General features: G+C 45.3%; 2 protein-coding genes across 2 annotated transcripts; one reads left to right on the top strand and one right to left on the bottom strand.

Annotated features, from left to right (window-relative positions):
- Positions 1 to 4,267: 4,267 nt before the first annotated feature.
- Positions 4,268 to 6,047, bottom strand: POMK (protein O-mannose kinase; the record flags this gene model as incomplete). The annotated part of the gene is made up of 2 exons (XM_080590435.1): positions 4,268 to 5,192; positions 5,769 to 6,047. The coding sequence occupies 2 exons, from the start codon at positions 6,045 to 6,047 to the stop codon at positions 4,419 to 4,421; spliced, it is 1,053 nt and encodes a 350-aa protein (XP_080446561.1). The 3' UTR covers positions 4,268 to 4,418.
- Positions 6,046 to 17,488, top strand: HGSNAT (heparan-alpha-glucosaminide N-acetyltransferase; the record flags this gene model as incomplete). Its single annotated transcript, XM_080590402.1, has 17 exons — positions 6,046 to 6,438; positions 6,518 to 6,645; positions 7,053 to 7,174; positions 8,118 to 8,187; positions 8,835 to 8,904; positions 10,004 to 10,110; positions 10,573 to 10,649; positions 11,256 to 11,286; positions 12,189 to 12,349; positions 12,871 to 12,986; positions 13,669 to 13,790; positions 14,083 to 14,209; positions 14,369 to 14,455; positions 14,903 to 14,980; positions 15,114 to 15,184; positions 15,315 to 15,427; positions 16,432 to 17,488. The coding sequence occupies 17 exons, from the start codon at positions 6,046 to 6,048 to the stop codon at positions 16,611 to 16,613; spliced, it is 2,055 nt and encodes a 684-aa protein (XP_080446528.1). The 3' UTR covers positions 16,614 to 17,488.
- Between the last annotated feature and the right edge of the window lie 24 nt (positions 17,489 to 17,512).

The following is a 17,512-nucleotide window of genomic DNA, read 5'->3' as shown; positions in this document are numbered from 1 at the left end:
GCTGGAAACAGAAAGCTTTCTTTTCAAAATTATGGCCAACAAATCTGAGTGTGTCTATATATAAAAAATATATAATTTTTAATGGATTTTGAGTTACCCCGGGCTAAACAGAATCAGAAATTGCTGAGACATAAATATCATTGTAATGTAAATATATTCACCATTTAATCCTGATAAATACTGGATTATAGACTTCAGAACACAGACTGGCAATTATTTGAAATCATGTGGTCATCTCAAGTATACAGTATTTCAATTAAATAAAACCATAAAATCCTTTTTCTTTTTTAAAAGTACTACCTACCATATAATTTATTTGGTTGAACTCTACAAATATATGCATTATATCATGCTAGAAGAACTTGAGAACCACTTTTTTCTTGTTCCCAGGGTCTCTCAACTATTGGTAAGACATTACAGTCATAATGATAGAATCAGTTTACAGTTGCAAATTCTGCCAAATATCTCACAATTATATTTTGTGAACAACACTGCCTCTGTTTCACAGAGATAATGATCTGATGTTTATGTGGCACCAAAGGAAAACATTGATTTAGAGTTGTGATAGAATTTCAAAAAGTTCATGTGGTATTCTAAACTTCTGATACATTTAATAGTTACCACTGCATTAAATACAGAGTAGCATGGACTTTGAAAGTATCCCTCAAAAAAAAAAAAAAAAAAAAAAAAAAAAAAGAAGAAGAAAAGGCTTTGTTCAATTAAACAAAGATGTGCCCACTTTCTGTCTTCAGCATTTACCCAGACCTACATAGCAGCTGGTGTGGATCTGCATACAATACTTTCTACGTTGGATGGTGTTGAACATACAGATGAGTTACTGTAAAGGCTGCTCACCTGGATTTAGGATTATAGGACTGCTTTTAGGATGTGACCTGAAAGCTGTGTCACACAAATTGAAACACACTACATCAAACTTCAGCTACCAAGGAGCCTGCTGCTAGCAGGCAGTTTGGAAAAACAAAACAAAACAAACAAGAGAAAAATAACAAACACCAACCAGCATAACCTTGACAGTGCTATTCTTTGGATGATCTTGAGGAGAAAAAGAAAGCAGTGAGCCCAAAATGAATCTGATACTCTGCTCTGAGACAGTTTCCATTCTGTGTCCTGTGGTACCAACCATACCCAGTAAGCCCTAAACCTTTATTGGGAAATCCGTTGGGAATTTGTTCTGGCAACTGTGTAGGACCAAGGGCAGAATGAGTGGAGCCCATGCCAGCAGTGGGACCTGGTGCCCTGACACAGTTGGCATCCGCAGACAGGCTGTCAGCAGGCTCAGCTGGCACGTCCTCGGCCTACCTGTCCCCTCTGCTGCTGGTACAGCAGTGCCCCATCTGGGAAGCCAGCAGGTTTCCATCTGGGAAAGAAATAGCACCCAGGTGCTATTTCTTGAGTCTGGGAGACAGCTTCTGCTTTGGTTGTCTCTCCGGCTGGCTGGGCTGGGCAGGATGTGTTCTGGGGGTGACAGAGGGGGCGTTGCCCACCAGACATATAACGGCTGCTTGTACCGAGGCAGAAAAGCCCCCAGATGTTTGCCAAGGCAGTCATTGATGGTGAAAACTGGAATGGCCAGTAGAGGGAATTAGACAGAGGGGAGGCAACTGCATGTAGGGCTGTCCTACTTCTTCCCTTTCCATGAACCCTTGCCAAACTCCAGTTAAGGGAAAAGGAGCTGTAAACGAGGGAAGAACAGGGTTCATGCTATCTTGAGATTGTGGAAGGGGTTAATTGGGAAGAACAGAAAGAAGGAGAGGCTGCAAACTCCTCTGATTTTACTGAAAGGGTAGAAGGAGGTGACATTCAACCTTGGTTGAGGTTGGACCAGGCTGTGATTAAAAGGGATGGTAACGTACACAAGGGGAGGCGGCCCCTTCGTGTGGGGTGGCTCTTCTGACAGCCCTTACATCCGCCTTGGTACTACAGGCTTGCAAATGCAAACACAATGCCTTCTTTCAGGGGTATATTGAAATATGCTAGCAAAGCACTGGCTCCAAGGCCAGATCCTGGCTATGTTTGGGCATGAGAGACTGGAGCCGCTAACTCGAGCTAAACTGACCTTCATGCTGCCATCTAGTGTTCCCTCATAGACGGAAACGACATCACCGAAACAAAACTCTAAAGCTTCATAATGCTGTGTTCAGAAAAATGTAATTTATTCTTGCTGAAGTACAACACACAAGCTGAGTAGGAGCGAGTGGGGAAGAGATGTGGAGGGCCCACTGCTAAGGGTGAATGTTTAGGGCAACACCACTTTTTTTAAATTTGTAACTATTTCACCCAGGCAAGGGGTTATCTTACCTTACCTCCAAGGCAAGATAATTATTCAGAACGAGAATTTGTTACCATTTATTTTTCACTCTGGGAAATTAATAAGGCTGCTTGCAAGGTGCAACAGAAGAGCAAGAATCCAAGCAGAAGCTTAACTGAGAGACCAGCATGAGAAGCCTGGCAGGTTCTTCTTGTCTGTCCTTGCAACTGTCATAAAAGACAGAGAGCATATTTACTTCCCAGCCATCAGGTGCCGATTTTTCTTTCAAGTACACATAATGACTAACAAGAGGTAACAAGATGCTTCTGGGGACATGCAAAGGATCTGACTCTTTTCCCTTCAAAGTTTGATCACTGGCTTTGAGGACTTATAATAGGATTCTTTTCCAGTTGTTGCACATCTTGGCTTCACACTGGAACTGTAGAAACCCGATTAACCCTATTAATAACTCATGGGATGGATGATATAATTACAGCAGACAGCATTCTTTTCTCCTAATTTTTTAAGGTGTTTTGAGTCAAAGTCCAACACAAACGTGAAGCATACAAAGTTACTGCTCTGTTTTGGAGACTCTGACTGCTAAGCTTTGACTCCTGACAACTGAAGCAGGAAAACCACCAGGAAGAGGTCTGCTGGCTAGGACTGCACAGCTGGAAAATGGCAAAATCAGCTAATTTAAGAAAATAGACTGCCCAGTGGGAAAGGAAAGCCACAATGCCTTTGAAGGACTCCTGCTGGCATTATATGGCATCAGGTATGAATTTTGTAATTTGCAGGGCAGTTTCCCCATTTACAATAAAATTGTGGTAGCAGTAGAACACATGCATTTGTACACAATGTATAAAAACTGACTGTTTTCCCAGGGCAGTTACAACGTTGCTTGTTTAGATGAAGAGGAATATCAGCATGGCAAGGAAGGGACACAATCTTCTCAGCAGAAAGGACAGTGTACTTCTCTGCTTACAAATCACCTCTCAAGCTGACAACAGGAAAGTTGCCTCAGGCCCTTACAACTTTCAGAGACCTTGTCCGCAGAACAGAAAGTCCTCAGGTGCATAATGGTTATCCTGTTGTTTTTTGTTTTGGTTTGTTTTTTTCACCAAGAGAACAGCTAAATCCCAGTCCCACCAAACAAGGCCTACTGCTGGATTAAGGCAGTATGATTCTCCTTCTCCAGCTGTTGGTACCAGGCTGTAACATCCATATTAGTACCAGAAGCTTTCTCCTAAACTCACTGAACAAAACAAACAAACAAAAAACAGCCTTTTTTTTTCTTTTTTTTTTTTTTCTGAACAGATTTCAGATTAAAAAATGGATTAAAAAAGAGCCAGAGACTCTTGTGTTACAGCTTTGTATCCAGAGGGCCTTGCTGAGAACACTATGAGGGCAAATGCTTGAAAATCAGGGCAATGCATCTTTAAGCAGTCTCTGTAGGATCTGCATCATCCGCTTGCTTACAAAATAGTGACATGCCTGTTTAGTGGGGCATGGGGCCCACAGAGCAATGGCTGCATCTCTCTAAAAGGAGCCTTATTCCCCATCCAGCAGGGAGGCTGGGCACAGTGGTTGGGAATCTGGCATCAGGGTTCACCAAAATTTGAAGTGAACTGAGGTACTCATTTTTGAGTGACCACTGCTTTTACTCCATAGGGAAGTGAGTCAGGGCTTTGTGGATAAGACACGGGCCAAAGCCACTGGAATCAGCACAGATCTTGAGAGGCGCATGCCATGGTCTCTGCTCCCCAGTCCTGTGCCAATCAGTTTAAGTGGGCCAGTATTTCATTTTCTAAAGAACTTTTTTCTGTGAAAATGTTTTGTGTGTGTGTATGAAGAGTTTTCATGTAAATATCACAAAAGAAAATTTCTATTTCTTGAGGGACCAATTTTCCCCCATACTCATGCAACTTAATTTCTCTCCCTCCTCCTCTTCCAGTGATAGATCAAACATGTCAATGGAAAACTTGCACAGCTCCAGAATTGGGTGGATAACTTTTAATCAAAAGGTAAAAGTACAAAGTCTTTTATTTTTTTTTTAATCTTCTCAGTTTCAAGGACAGAGGTTTTGCCCTTCAGGCAAACTAAATAAATAAGAACATCAACTTCAGTCTACCGCTTGTCTCATGATTCACTATAACATTTCCCTAGTACCAGGCATGGCCACCTCCCGAATCAGCAGAGTTAAAACTTTCCTGTAGGTGTCTAAGATCTCTTGGGCAGAAGGCCTTTTGGCCGGGTCCTTCTTCTTACATGCTGCATGGATGTCAAACAAATGCAGTCGCACAATGTCACTCCCTTCAACGTGGCCCAAGAAAAAATTGGAGACATCTGGGATTTTCCAGATGTCTGTTTTCTCATCATAGGGAGGCATGAGGTCATCATCAAATGGCACATCCTCTCCATAGGGCCACCGCTGCTCAGGAGCTACAAACTCGCCCCGCAGCTCCCGATGACCACACTTCACCAGCCTGCCACTGCTCTTGTTCACGAGAGGCAGAGCATCCAAATCATTCACCAGGATGTGAAAGTCACTTGTCAGGAGGTACTGAGAGAGCACCTTGTCCAGATCATTCGAATCGCACATCACTAAAGTGCCCAGAGGGCTGCTGTGCAGGTAGCGAATGACGCTCACGTAGTCTATGGCAAGCATCAGCCTGCGATGCCAGGTGTTCATGCCCTTGTATTTGGGGATGTGGAGAGTTTCGTTCAAGCCCCTCAGGGAGCCCAGAGGATGGTACTCGGTAAGGATTGTGAACTGCTTCTCACAGAAGCCAAGCAGCCGCACAACATGCCTGCTTTGTAGTGCTTTCAGCATCTTCAGTCCGTGGAGAAAGTCCTCCTTCAGCTCTATGTTGGTGAGCTGTGACAGAACCACTTTGTTTTCCTTCCACTCAGAAAGAAAGACCTGAGAACACAGAAGAGACAAGTAAGACATGCGGAGAGACTTCGTACACCATTACCAGCTGCTGCTGGCCTGCTAGTGATTGCATGGTCACAACTGCCAACTACAGTCACCGGCACAAATCCTACACTGATGCCCAACTGTTACACCGTGAGCTTTAGCAGCAAAGCCTCTAGGTTGACCATGTACCTGTCACAGCAAGCCCTTCCTCACATTGTAATTACAACATATGATGGATGCACCATGATTTCCTGGGTTTTCTTTGGAATGGGCACTGCAGATGAATTAAATGATCGAGTGATTTCATATGTGATTTCAACGTGTAGTGGCCAGCCGTGCTCTGCCACAGCTACGTCAGGCTCCCCGAGCGCTGCACCCATCCCAGTCGCATGTCATTCGGTGTGAGCGAGGTACAGTGGCCCCTGTCACACTCTTTCCATAGGCCTCAGGATGTCTGCAGCAACTAGCTGCTGTGAGGACAGTTATAAAGCACTGTGTGCATTAATTAGAGAAATTAGTTAACAGTGAAAGCCTTTTTTAGTTTACCCACAGGAGAGAAGAAAGAGAAACCCAACTCACCTTTTTCACAGCTCCCTCACCAACACACTTGAGTTTCCTGACTTCCCTATTGATGGCTTCGCAGGAGAGCCAGGGGGAACAATTTTTCACCGACCCTAGTTTGAAGTACCCGAAAGGGCAGAGGCTGGGGTCCGTTTCGGCACGCCCGGACGAGCCGTGGAGGTCGCTGAGGTACAGGTAGAGAAGGGCGTTAAGGAGCAGGACCAGCAGCACCAGCAAGACCGCCGACGCCTCCCTGGGCGGCAAGTCCCTTTTCGCCAAGTGCGCCTTCTTTTCCATGGCCGTGCCTCCTGCATCAGACACAGAACCGACAGCCAGCGGCTCCCCGGGCCCGACCGGGCTCCCCGTGCCGGCGGCGGCCGGGCGGGGAGCGGCGGTGGCGGCGGCGGGGCCGCCCCGGGGCGGAGCGGAGCGGAGCGCGGCGCAGGGCGGCCACAAAATGGCGGCGGCGCTGGCTGCGGCCGTGGCGGCGGCGCTGGGCGCGGTGCTGCTGGCACCGGGCAGCACGGAGCCGCCCGGGGACGGCCCCGCCGCCGCCTCCTCACGGTGGGGGGCCGCGGAGCGGTGGAGGCCTCCGGGGGTCAGGATGGATCAAGCCCTGCTGCTGGTCCGCAATGAGCTGCCGGAGCAGGGCCTCAGCCTGCTCGCCCGCTGCGGTGCCTGCCACAGGGTGAGCGGGCATGGCTGGCTGCTGCCCGCCCCGCGGCGTGCACTCTTCTTCTCCTCCTCACCCTCTCCTTCCTTCGCAGTGCTCCTACCAGCTCCTGGCCGTCATCCCGCCAAGAGATGGGGGCCCGGGCAAAGCGGTGGTGGTGGACACGCAGCACCCACTCAGCCTGCTGCTCAACGGCTCCCTGGCTGGCAGCGAGCTCTGCAAGTATGTGCGCAGCCCCCGGGAACACCGCCGTCCAGCCTCTATTTCGTTGTGGGTCTTGGTTTGCTGGTGGGGTTCTTGTTCCTCCAGCGGTGCAGTTCCGTCACCTCTTTCATAGCTGTTGAGACCTGGAGTTCAGCCATCCCCCCGCCATTCTGCCAGCTGGTCACGCTATAGCGTGTCTAAGCACAAGCAGGAACCAGAGCTCTACGTGTGGGGCCAGCCTATGCCAAAGCCTGGTTTTGCTTACAGAGACTGGTGGTTCAGGAAGGTGGGTGATGCGGGAGGGGGAAGTGCATGTGTTGGGCTAGGGGAGGGTAATGCTTGGCTTACAGCCCCCCGTGTACCACAGCAGTACCCGCATGTAGTGGTAATAGCCGAGCAAATTTCATTTCTTTTATCCTTTGCAGGATTCAGTATCATTTTGGAGAATTTGGCAATTACTCCCTGGTGATAAAGACCCTAAGCACAAGCACCAAAACAGTTTCTTGTGATATAGTCATCAATGAAGGCCCCGTCAACAGTTACCTCCGTATGTAATCTTCTGCTTTCCCCTTTCATTCTAGAACCTACATATCTCCCAGCAAAAACTGCTTCCTAAAAAGCCTGTGTAGCCACCCGTGCTTTACTGAAGATGTGTCATGGGTCTGCTCCTCTTCTCTCTCAGCATCTTGCCTCCTTATGTTTTATATCCCAGCCTCAAGGCCAGCATCAGGCCTCTTCGCACAAGGCACTGCATGACCACAACTTTTTTGGAGCAGGGATTAGCCGAGAAAAACTGGGGGGTATTTGTCCAGAGGGAGATGTTTTCATTGTTAGTTCCTCTTTCCCTGCATGTTTTTGAACATACACAGGATCCTTGTTCTTCTTCCCTCTGTCCTGCTTGTCTCACAAAACGGGAAACAAGCCATACAGTGTTTGGATTTCTGCTTTTTGTAGTGCTTTTAATTTTAAACCTGGTGTTTTGCTTTTTCATTTATCTTTTTTTTCCGGGGCTGTTTTAAACTTTCCCGTGTCTCTTTCCATTATTTTCCTTTGCATTACGTTATACCAGTTATATATATCCATATATACCAGTTATATATATATCCAATTCTCAAACAGGAAAGAAAAATCCTCTATGCTTGCAAACTCAGTCTGTTACCCTCTCTTCTGTCCTCTTCGCGTTGAGGCTTTCTAAATTCCTAGTTTCTTCATTAGAACTTATGGCACATCAGCTTTTTCCTCACCACTGCCTTGTGGTGCAGCATGGATTCATTTAGCCTTTTTTATGCCAAAATTTGCAGTCGCTAATCACTAGCCTGTTTCTGTTTTGATTTTTCTCTCCCTGGGTCTCAGGTTGGGGATATGTATTGTGTGGAGAAAGTGGTGTGATGGACTGATTGTCATATTTATGTCACGCTTGGCCAAATCCTGGCTGCTGAATGGTGGTGGTGTACAAGATACAGAGTTGTGTTCTTCTCTCTCTCGTGTAGCTATTCTCTTTGCTTTCCTGGTCTATATGGGGATCCTTGCTATCCTGATCATCTGGCGCCTTGTTATGAAGTAAGTGAACAGCACTGTAACACCTCCTCGTGTGTGAAACAGGGCCACCAATTTAAAAGCAGGCATCCTAGCGTGGTAGCACTTTGAAGTCCTTGCTTGCAGATCAGACCCTGCTGTCAGGCTGCCACGCACGGGTCAAGCTGTGGTAGCTGTCCATATGATTATAAATACAAGGCCATGTGATTTCTCTCGAGAGGTATCTTGCAGCCATGCTAGTTCGTGTGCAGAGCAGTTGCTGAAGAGCAGCTGACATCCACCGTAAGCTGATGCACACCCTGCCTCACCCGCCTGTGATTTGTTCCTGGGCATAGCCCTGAATCAGCAGTACAAGTCCATGGGACGTAAGCATCTTTAACAGATGCAGCTGTTAGTCGTGTGTACTGAGTGACGTGAGTTGTCCCTGCCTGTGAACAACCTGAGAATAAAGGTCCCAAACCTGACCTTGTGGCAGTGTCATCAAGTAACTGGATTTAACTGGGGTCGCAGGTACTGGCTGCACATCAGTATTACATATGTGAGCTGGAAAAGCAGGAATAAAGGCTGTCCCAGCTTTTGATTTACACTGCTAAACAGTTTAAATGAAGATGAAATTGACTGTAAAGTACCTTTTGTTTTGTTTTGTCTTTTAAACTGTTACTAATTTTCAGAATTGATCCAGTCAGAAATTGGGTTTACAAGAAACTGAACCCTAGGGAAACTGATCGTCTGATTAATTCTGTGAGTGACCAAATTTACATTCTGTAGTGTTTCTGCCTCAGAGTAACACATGCTATCTGGGCATTTGGGGACTTGTTTATTGACAGTCATTCTCCCTGCATGTGTGTTCCCTTTGGCAAATCTTATACTGGTACCAGACAGGCAATTTTATTTCAACAGAGAGTGCTGAGCAGGGTTTCCACGCAAGGTTCGTGGATTTCTAACAGAGCTCTTGCAAGTCTTGAACATCCAGCTTTATGCCCTCTTTAGTCCCCTTGAAGGAAATATGTTGGTGAAAACATTGTCCCCATCTGATACAAGCAATATAAGGGCAGGGAGGAAATACCAACTTTTGTGTTTGCTTGCAGCACAACAGGAATTTTGGTAGGAGCTACACCTAAGATTTCTCTGACTGCCCAAGAGCTGGCATTTTTGTGGGCCATGTTTTGTACTAGAATGTAGATGGATTGTTGCTGTCTGGGCTTCACATCTAGGAGGTCCAAACCTGCCTAGAGTCAAAGGAGATGGGAGCAGAGCTCTGCAGCAATTCTTGTAGTTGTTTACCTCTGATTATCTGTGTTACAGCAATGTCTGCTTCTTTGTGCTGTCATTGGAGCTGATCAGAGTGGTTTAGGGAACTGGACTGGAAAGCAGCCAGTCCTGCTTTTAAAAGGATTCATTTTCTGCTGGTTTAGCTCTCTAAACTTATCTCTGAAGTGTCGGACAAGTGCTGATGCAGTGGGATGGGACTGATCCTGTTAATGAGAGTCAGCAGCTGGATCTGCTTAGCTGTGCTGTAAAGCAGCACTCACAGTGCCGGCAAGTCTGTGGCTGATTTGGACTGGACCCAGCTCTCATGAGTCTCAAACACAGGCTCTTTTCAGTGGATTATTATTTCCACCCTGGTCAAAGGTGGAGTGTGGAGCATCTGCATTTTTCTGTCAAATATTGCAACACAGTGGAGCCACTAGGAGGTTAGAAATAGCAAAAAGGGGAATAAAAAGAAGAGGAAGATGGGGACAACAAAGACAAATGCAGTATGCCAAAGTTTGCATTTGCTGACCCCTGTTCCATAGGCAGCTGCTGACTTGCCCTTCATGTGTCTGCTTCGTTCCTGTAGGAGCTGGGATCCCCGAACACAACGGACTCCATTAGCAGTGATCCTGCCCCACGTTTGTGGAGCGCAACCTCTCACCAGCGCCTGCGTTCCCTGGACACGTTCCGAGGGTGAGCATAAGATTTGCCCAAAAGCAACTCTTCCAGGGGGAATTAGATTTTTCCAATGAGGATTCGACAGTGTATGGAAATACGTAGCAGAGCGACAGACAGATCAAGCGTGTCTGTTTTACTCAGAAGATAACCAAGGTTTTAATTCTTGGACTTTCTGAAACACTTTGCCTTTGATCTAGTTTGAGGAAACATTGAAGTTGCGGTTCAGGGTGGAAGAGAGCAACACACATTGTGTGAAAACACTGTGTGAAGGAGCTAACTTTGGTTCACCACCACACATGATTGAAATGCTGCTTCCTGCTCAGCAAAGCTGGAAGCCTTGTACATAATCTTGCTTTAAAAATAAAATAAACCAGATATCACAGTTAGAAATGTTTTAATGGGGTAAGCATTAGCTGTGTGTTCATTCATATGTATTTAATCAACACGATACTTTGTATGTTTTTGTTGTCTTTTTAGGCTCTCTCTTATAATTATGGTGTTTGTGAACTATGGAGGAGGAAAATACTGGTTCTTCAAACACGAGAGTTGGAATGGTAAAGTACAACTGAGGCAGTTAACTTGTGTTTTAGCTACAGCAATATCTAGATACAGTTAGCTGCTGCAATGGGCTGTTGCTTAGTTGAAGACTAGGATGCTCTGCCACTTTGCATGAACACAGTACCAGGATCATCAGGGAGAAGCAATACACACAATGACAGGATAATATCAAATCACAATCTGTTTGTAAAATCTTAATTTTTGAGTTTCATATCTTTTATTTTATTTTTTAGAACCACAGTCATTAAGCAGAGTCGGGTACTGTGGCCAAGCCCACGGTGCTTGATGCTCTACAAACATAACGCCGCGCTTGGCAAGCTGATGGGGAAGGGGTCAGGCAGTGTGTTGCCCTAGTGGAGAATAGCAGGGATCCCATCCCTGAAACCTTTCCTGAAACAGTTTTGACCCTATTTTTGAAGAATGGTAAAAGCATTGAAGCAAGATAATTAGCTCTTTGTAAGTTTTGCTTATAAAGTGTTTAGATCTTGGGGTATCAAATAACTGCAAACAGCCAGCAATTCCTCTGGAAACTGGACAATAATGCTGTTAAAATTTAGGGAAGGTTTGAGGTAAATAATGTGTTCCTTCTTATTTCTTTGTAGGATTAACAGTGGCAGATCTGGTTTTTCCATGGTAGGTCTTCCTGAAGAATAGTATGTCAAGTGATGTTAAGGGTTGTAAAGGGAACATTGCATGCACCTTGCCTCCATGTGGAAATGGACTTAGAGGAGTGAATTTGTGTTTAACAGCTGATGGGAACTAGCCCCTCCTGATGACAGCAGGGTCTTTATGAACCCGTAGAAGAGCCGAATGCCTTTGGCTGCCCCACATCCTCCTTTCTTTCCCCATGCAGTGGCAGTGGGAAGCCTGGGGTTGTGCTGCCAGTGGAGGTGCAGTATTCCCATGGAGCCCACTGCCACACTGCTGTGTTGAAGGCTGTTAATCTGGCAACGTTCAAAGCTTGGACTGATGATGTATATGGATAATAAGTGTATCCAGAGATAAAATAGTCAAGGGAATTTTGGATTAAGCTAATCTCTCTAAACCAGATAATGGTTCCATTGGGGAGCAATTATCCCATCTGCCCCTAGCATGCTTCTCTAAAATACGCACTGGTTGTGGTTACTCTTGGAGATGGGAGCTGGACTGGGACTGTATGCCTAAGCTAGAGAGGAGGAGCAGGTCAGTTCTGAATTGAAATCATAATTTTGCAGCTTGTGCTTTACTCCTCTTAAGATGTTAATTTGATTTTAGGTCATGTAATATTTTGGTGGTGTATACATTGCTGCAGAAAGGCCATTGCTTTCCTGAACTTTTTTGTCCCAACTGGTCAGTGAAGGAGATGGAAAGGCCCCTCTGTGCAAACTCTTGTCTAGAAATTCCTTGCAATCAGAAGAGATGGATTTGTCCAGTTTCACTCAGGGCACGCAGATGTCTGTTGGGCCAACGTGGGCTACTCTGTTAGAGTGTTAGCGTTTGCTGCTGTACGTGTGTGATATTTCCCTGCTCTGTTTCCCATCTGCTCTCTTCTCTAGGTTTGTGTTCATTATGGGCACATCAATATCACTGTCACTGAGCTCCACGCTGAGGTGGGGAAGTTCCAAGCAGAAGGTGCTAGGGAAAATCCTCTGGAGGAGTTTTCTGCTAATCCTGCTGGGAATCATAGTTGTGAATCCCAATTACTGCCTTGGGCCACGTGAGTGCAACTTGCTCTCTTCTTTCCATTTTCCTCAACTGTAGGGCCAGGCTGATGAGAAAACACAGCCTTGCTGTACTGACCATCAGAACAGGGACAGTTCAATGATGTCCTGTAGAGTGCTGTTCAGTTCTGCATTGTTGATTTTTCCCGTCAGGTTTTACTGTCAGAAGTATCTGATCAGCTAACGCAGGCCAGTTTGCTTCTCCGTTATGCTTTTAAAAATGTTAAACTAAAACAGGGTTCATAAAAGTCATCTCATCCTGTAAGAGACTGACACCATTTCCCAGGATCTCGGATCTCTTGATCCCTGTGCTGGGCACTGTTGGTCATCTTAGTGTTGACATTCCCAGGGTTATATTTTACAGAAAATGGGGTGGCAGAGTGGAGGTGTCCCACCTACCTGTGGGCACCGTGCCTCTCAGCTCTGCCTGGGAAAGCGTAACTTATTTCTAAGGATACAAATATTTACATCAGAGCTCGTGTCTGCCCCTCTTTCACATTGCTTGTATGTTTTCCAGTGTCCTGGGACAATCTGCGCATCCCTGGGGTGCTCCAGCGGCTGGGACTGACGTACCTGGTGGTTGCTGCTCTCGAAGTCCTGTTTACAAGAGCTGGGGCTGACAGTGGGACCTTGGTGAGTTACATGGGGAGGTGACAAATGATACTGGAGTAGTGTTTGGGAGCTTTTTCTCTTGTTCAGGTACAAAGAACACACGAGAAACAGAAAACGTAACATCTCTGTGTTGTACGGCATGGCTTGGTGAAAACCTCAGGGAACGTGCACCCTTCAGTGTCCCACTCTGCATTTTAACACATCTAATTTTGCTTTATTTGAGGATTTCACTGATCCATTCTGATGGTGCTTAGAAGCAGGCGCTCCCAGGCACTCTTGATGACTTTCCATTGCCAAGGGACCTGAGGGACAGGCATCTCTTTGCTGAGTCCTGTGGCCTGTGTTTTGTCCAGTTAATTTTGGCAGTGGTTTTTCACAGCAGGGGAAAGTAATACTGCTTTTTGGCTTTTCTGGAGTCTGTTTTCCCAAAAGGCTTTTGTTCTGCTCATGAATCAAAATTCCTTTCGACATTTTCCAAGCTGAAAAACATTGTGGGCTTTTGTTTTGGTTTGTTCCCCCCCAAATAACTAAGTGTCTGGAAATCATTTATGAAAATGAAAGGTCCATTGGCAGAATCCAGCTCTGCAACAACAACAGCTCCCTCTTGTATCTGGGGAACTGCCTGTCAGGAAGTACAGGATGTCCCCAAAGGCATCTTTCTTATTTGCCAGTTAATGTTCCCCTTTCCCTTCGTCTCATGCAGGAGATGTCATGTCCTGCTCTGCAGGATATTCTTCCCTACTGGCCACAGTGGATTTTCATTCTGATGTTAGAAGTGATTTGGCTCTGCCTGACCTTTTTGTTACCTGTGCCAGGCTGTCCCAGGTAAGACTCAGACTACTTTCTCTGGGGCATCAGATTGTTTTCCTCCTGCCAGCTAGAAAATATATTTTCTTAGTCATAAGGAAAGGACAAAGAGGAAAGCTTTTAGGGCAGCAGGCTCAAGGAAAGCATTTATCATATGAAAAAAAAGCTTACTTTACTATGCTACTGAAGTACCTGTGTGCTTCTGGCCAGGGAAAACATCTAGCATTTACTGTGCTGGGCCGGTGGTCAGCTGCAATTCAGGTGGAGAGTGCCAACACTTAGTGCTGTAACCTGTTTGTTTCTGTCCCAGGGGCTATCTTGGTCCTGGGGGCATTGGAGATTTTGGAAACTATCCTAACTGCACTGGAGGAGCAGCTGGTTACATTGATCGTCTGATTCTTGGAGAAAACCATATATATCAGCATCCCTCTTCTAGTGTAAGTAGCTTTTGGTTTGCAGTGTGAAGTTGAAGGCTACCACCAAGTGCAGCTGTCAGGGGAGGCTTGGGAAAGACAAGTGCGCTGTGGAGGGGTGTGGAAAAGAAAGGAGACAGGTTGCTTGGGTGTCCTCTAGTAAGTAACTGTTCTCTCTTCAAGGTGCTTTACCAAACAACAATGCCATATGATCCTGAAGGGATCCTGGGGACCATAAATACCATTTTTATGGCGTTTCTGGGACTGCAGGTACCTATTTTCTTTCTGGCTGTGTCTTGTAAAGATTTGAAGGAATCTTGGAAGTGGGGAGGCAACGTGGTTTATTTATGGCTGAGACCGGCTCTAACAAAACCTTTTTTAGAGCAGCGCTCTCAGGCCAACTTAGCCCGAGGTGAGAGCTACACTGTGTTAACCTAACAAAGCTGCTCATCCCATTCTTCCCTATAGTAAGGAACGTAGTAGGGAAGGGAGACAAGGTGTACCTCTGTTGCTTAGAGGGTTGCAGTTAGGTCTTTCCCCCATCTGTGTAGATTCTTTGCAGAGTTTCTATGCTGAGCTTTCCAGACACTTAGCTGATACAAATCCTGCTGGTGTTCCTTGCCTTAGCCCAGATAGCTAGCGGCAAATACACATGGCTCTCAACATGTAGTTACGTTTACAGGACTTAATTCATTTTTTGTATTCTGTTAATATTAGGCAGGAAAAATTATCTTGTCCTACAGAGACCAGCACAAACAGATTCTGAGTCGGTTCTTTATATGGAGCATAGTAATGGTAAGTCAGTTATTTCACTTAGCACAGTCCAAGTATCACTGGATAGCTCTTTAATAGACGCATTTTTATTCAACACAAACTTTCTGAAATACGTTGCAGCTGTTATATAAACTTCAGCAACTTTCTATTTCAGGGAATTATTTCTGCTATCTTGACAAAATGTTCTAAAGAAGAAGGGTTTATTCCCATAAACAAGAACTTATGGTAAGCAAAGAAAGAGCCTTTAGTATGACTTTGTTAAAGTGTTATTTTACTTAGAATGTTTTTCCTTTCTTATATTGAGAACTATAAGCATCACATAATTCTCTAACCTTTCTACTGAAAATGTGTGTAGGTCAACATCGTACGTGACAACCATGAGCTGCTTCGCCTTCATCCTCTTATTACTGATATATTACCTTGTGGATGTCAAGAGACTGTGGTCAGGTGCTCCGTTTTTCTACCCAGGTCAGTAAAATCACAGCAGGAAACATATTTCCTCCTCTTCTTTCTGAACTATCCTGTTATGTTTTCTGCACTTCCTTTGTCTTTAAAGGAGTTGGGATTTTGAATGAGGTACCCTGAAGGAGGCCAAAATTATCAAGTTGAGACAAATTTTTGCATAGAATTGGAGACTAGGCAAGAAATTTGAGAGATGAACTGCCAGTGTTTAAACAAGGGCTGGAAGCTGCTCTTGCCAGATGATTATTCTAAGTTTGGTCTCGAGTTTTGGTCCCAGGGAACAGCTGCCTAGCACCAAGCAAAATACCACAGCTGGCTCCTAGTTGGTTTGGAAAGGACTGCTGAGACTTAGCTAACCTAGTGGGAAACTCAAAGGCCTGTCAGCAGAGCAATACCACTTCTGAAGATCTGGAAGACAAAATCCCCTGGGCAGCCGCGTAGGTCCTGTCTCTGTGTTTTTAGATAAGCTGGTCTCCCAAAACATCCCATTGTGGCTTTGACCACACTGGGCTCGTGACAAACATGTGAGGACAGAATGCAAACCCACAGCAGAGGGAACCTTTCTTCAGCTTTGGTATCTGGACAGGAAGATGAGTAGGGTGATGGCACGGTATCACATCTCCTACCAGAAATCCCAGAGCCCTGAAGGGCAGTCAGCATTTGTTTGGAAAGGCAATAGATCTGACCAAATAGGTTGTCACTCAGCCACGCTGAAGACAAAAACTGATTATTCTTGTCATTAAAATGGCAGGAGCATTAATCTGGTTATATTTTCAATTTAGCAGATAGGTTATGTTCCTTTTCAATACCCTTTTTGAGGGGTGAACCCGTCAGGCTGTGTTTGAAAGCAAACACACACGCGTAGTAGGATCCTCGGGGCAAGGAGCAGAGTTGTGAGCTGTCGTCGTCTCAGTGCCACTGTTTCATAAGCCTGGCATGCCTCTGCCTGCTTATTCTGAAGCAAGCTCGTACCTGCTCTTTCAGATGGTGTGACCTGTGCTTACTTTCAGGAATGAACTCCATCCTGGTCTACATTGGACACGAAGTGTTTGAAAACTACTTCCCTTTTAAGTGGAAGATGCATGACAGTCAATCCCACGTGGAACATCTGACTCAAAACCTCATTGCAACAACTCTTTGGGTCATAATATCATACGTGCTTTACAGGAAAAGGATATTCTGGAAAATCTGATGGAGGTGGTCAGGGTGAAGTCGGCCTAGATGCTGACGGGGCAAGCCTGAAATGTTGCCACTTCTGCTGGGCTATATTACTAAAAAGGGATCAGAGTTCAAGTTTACACTTCCATGGACATTGTGATCAGGACTTTTATGTGACTTAAAGGACCACATTTTAGTATTTAGCTAAAACTTACTAATCTGCGGCGGTTGCTCTATTTCTGTTTACTGTATTTTGTAAATATTTTACTGATTTCCCTCTTTTGTACAGAGAAATTGAATATATTGCAATAGATGGGTATTTAAAGAAAGCCTGATGGCACTCATGAAAGGAACTGCAAGGGATCTGGGTGGTGACTGCAAGGGATTATCAGAAGGGACTGTAGTAATAGTCATTACCAAAAGTAATGGCACCCAAAGCGAGCATTGTGCTGTAGGCATTCCTTTGTGCCGTCATTTGGTCTGGGATCAAAAGCCAAAGCCTGCTGCCAGAGATCTCTCGTAATGGGTTATTAATTGGCATGCTGCTGCTGCTACAGGTTCAGCAGTTTGTCTATGCCTGTTCTGGGCCTTTGTGTTACGTATCTCTAGCATGAATGAGGTCTGAGTTTGATGTGCTACACTCTTGAGAGCACAGAAAGATCACTTCCTACGCTCTTTATATAATCACTTTGTTAATATCCAACTTCACTTGGATAAAAACTCTATAAATGGATTTATGGGAGGGTTCTGAATCTAAAAACCAGCAATATAGGTAGAATTTGGCCAAAAAGGAAGAGGTAACAGAGCGGTTAAATTCTATGTAAGATAACAACAGATCTTGGAAACTCAGGAAATTCACTTATGCTGTGTTTTCCAAAATAGTGCCAATAAAAAGCCTGAAATACCGTAGCTTCTCTCTGTGTGTATAAAGAA

The sequence above is a fragment of the Anser brachyrhynchus genome, assembly GCF_964034855.1.
Source record: "Anser brachyrhynchus genome assembly, chromosome: 4".
Taxonomy (NCBI): domain Eukaryota; kingdom Metazoa; phylum Chordata; class Aves; order Anseriformes; family Anatidae; genus Anser; species Anser brachyrhynchus.
Note: the sequence above shows the minus strand (reverse complement) of the source record. Positions and strands in the feature narration are given on the sequence as shown.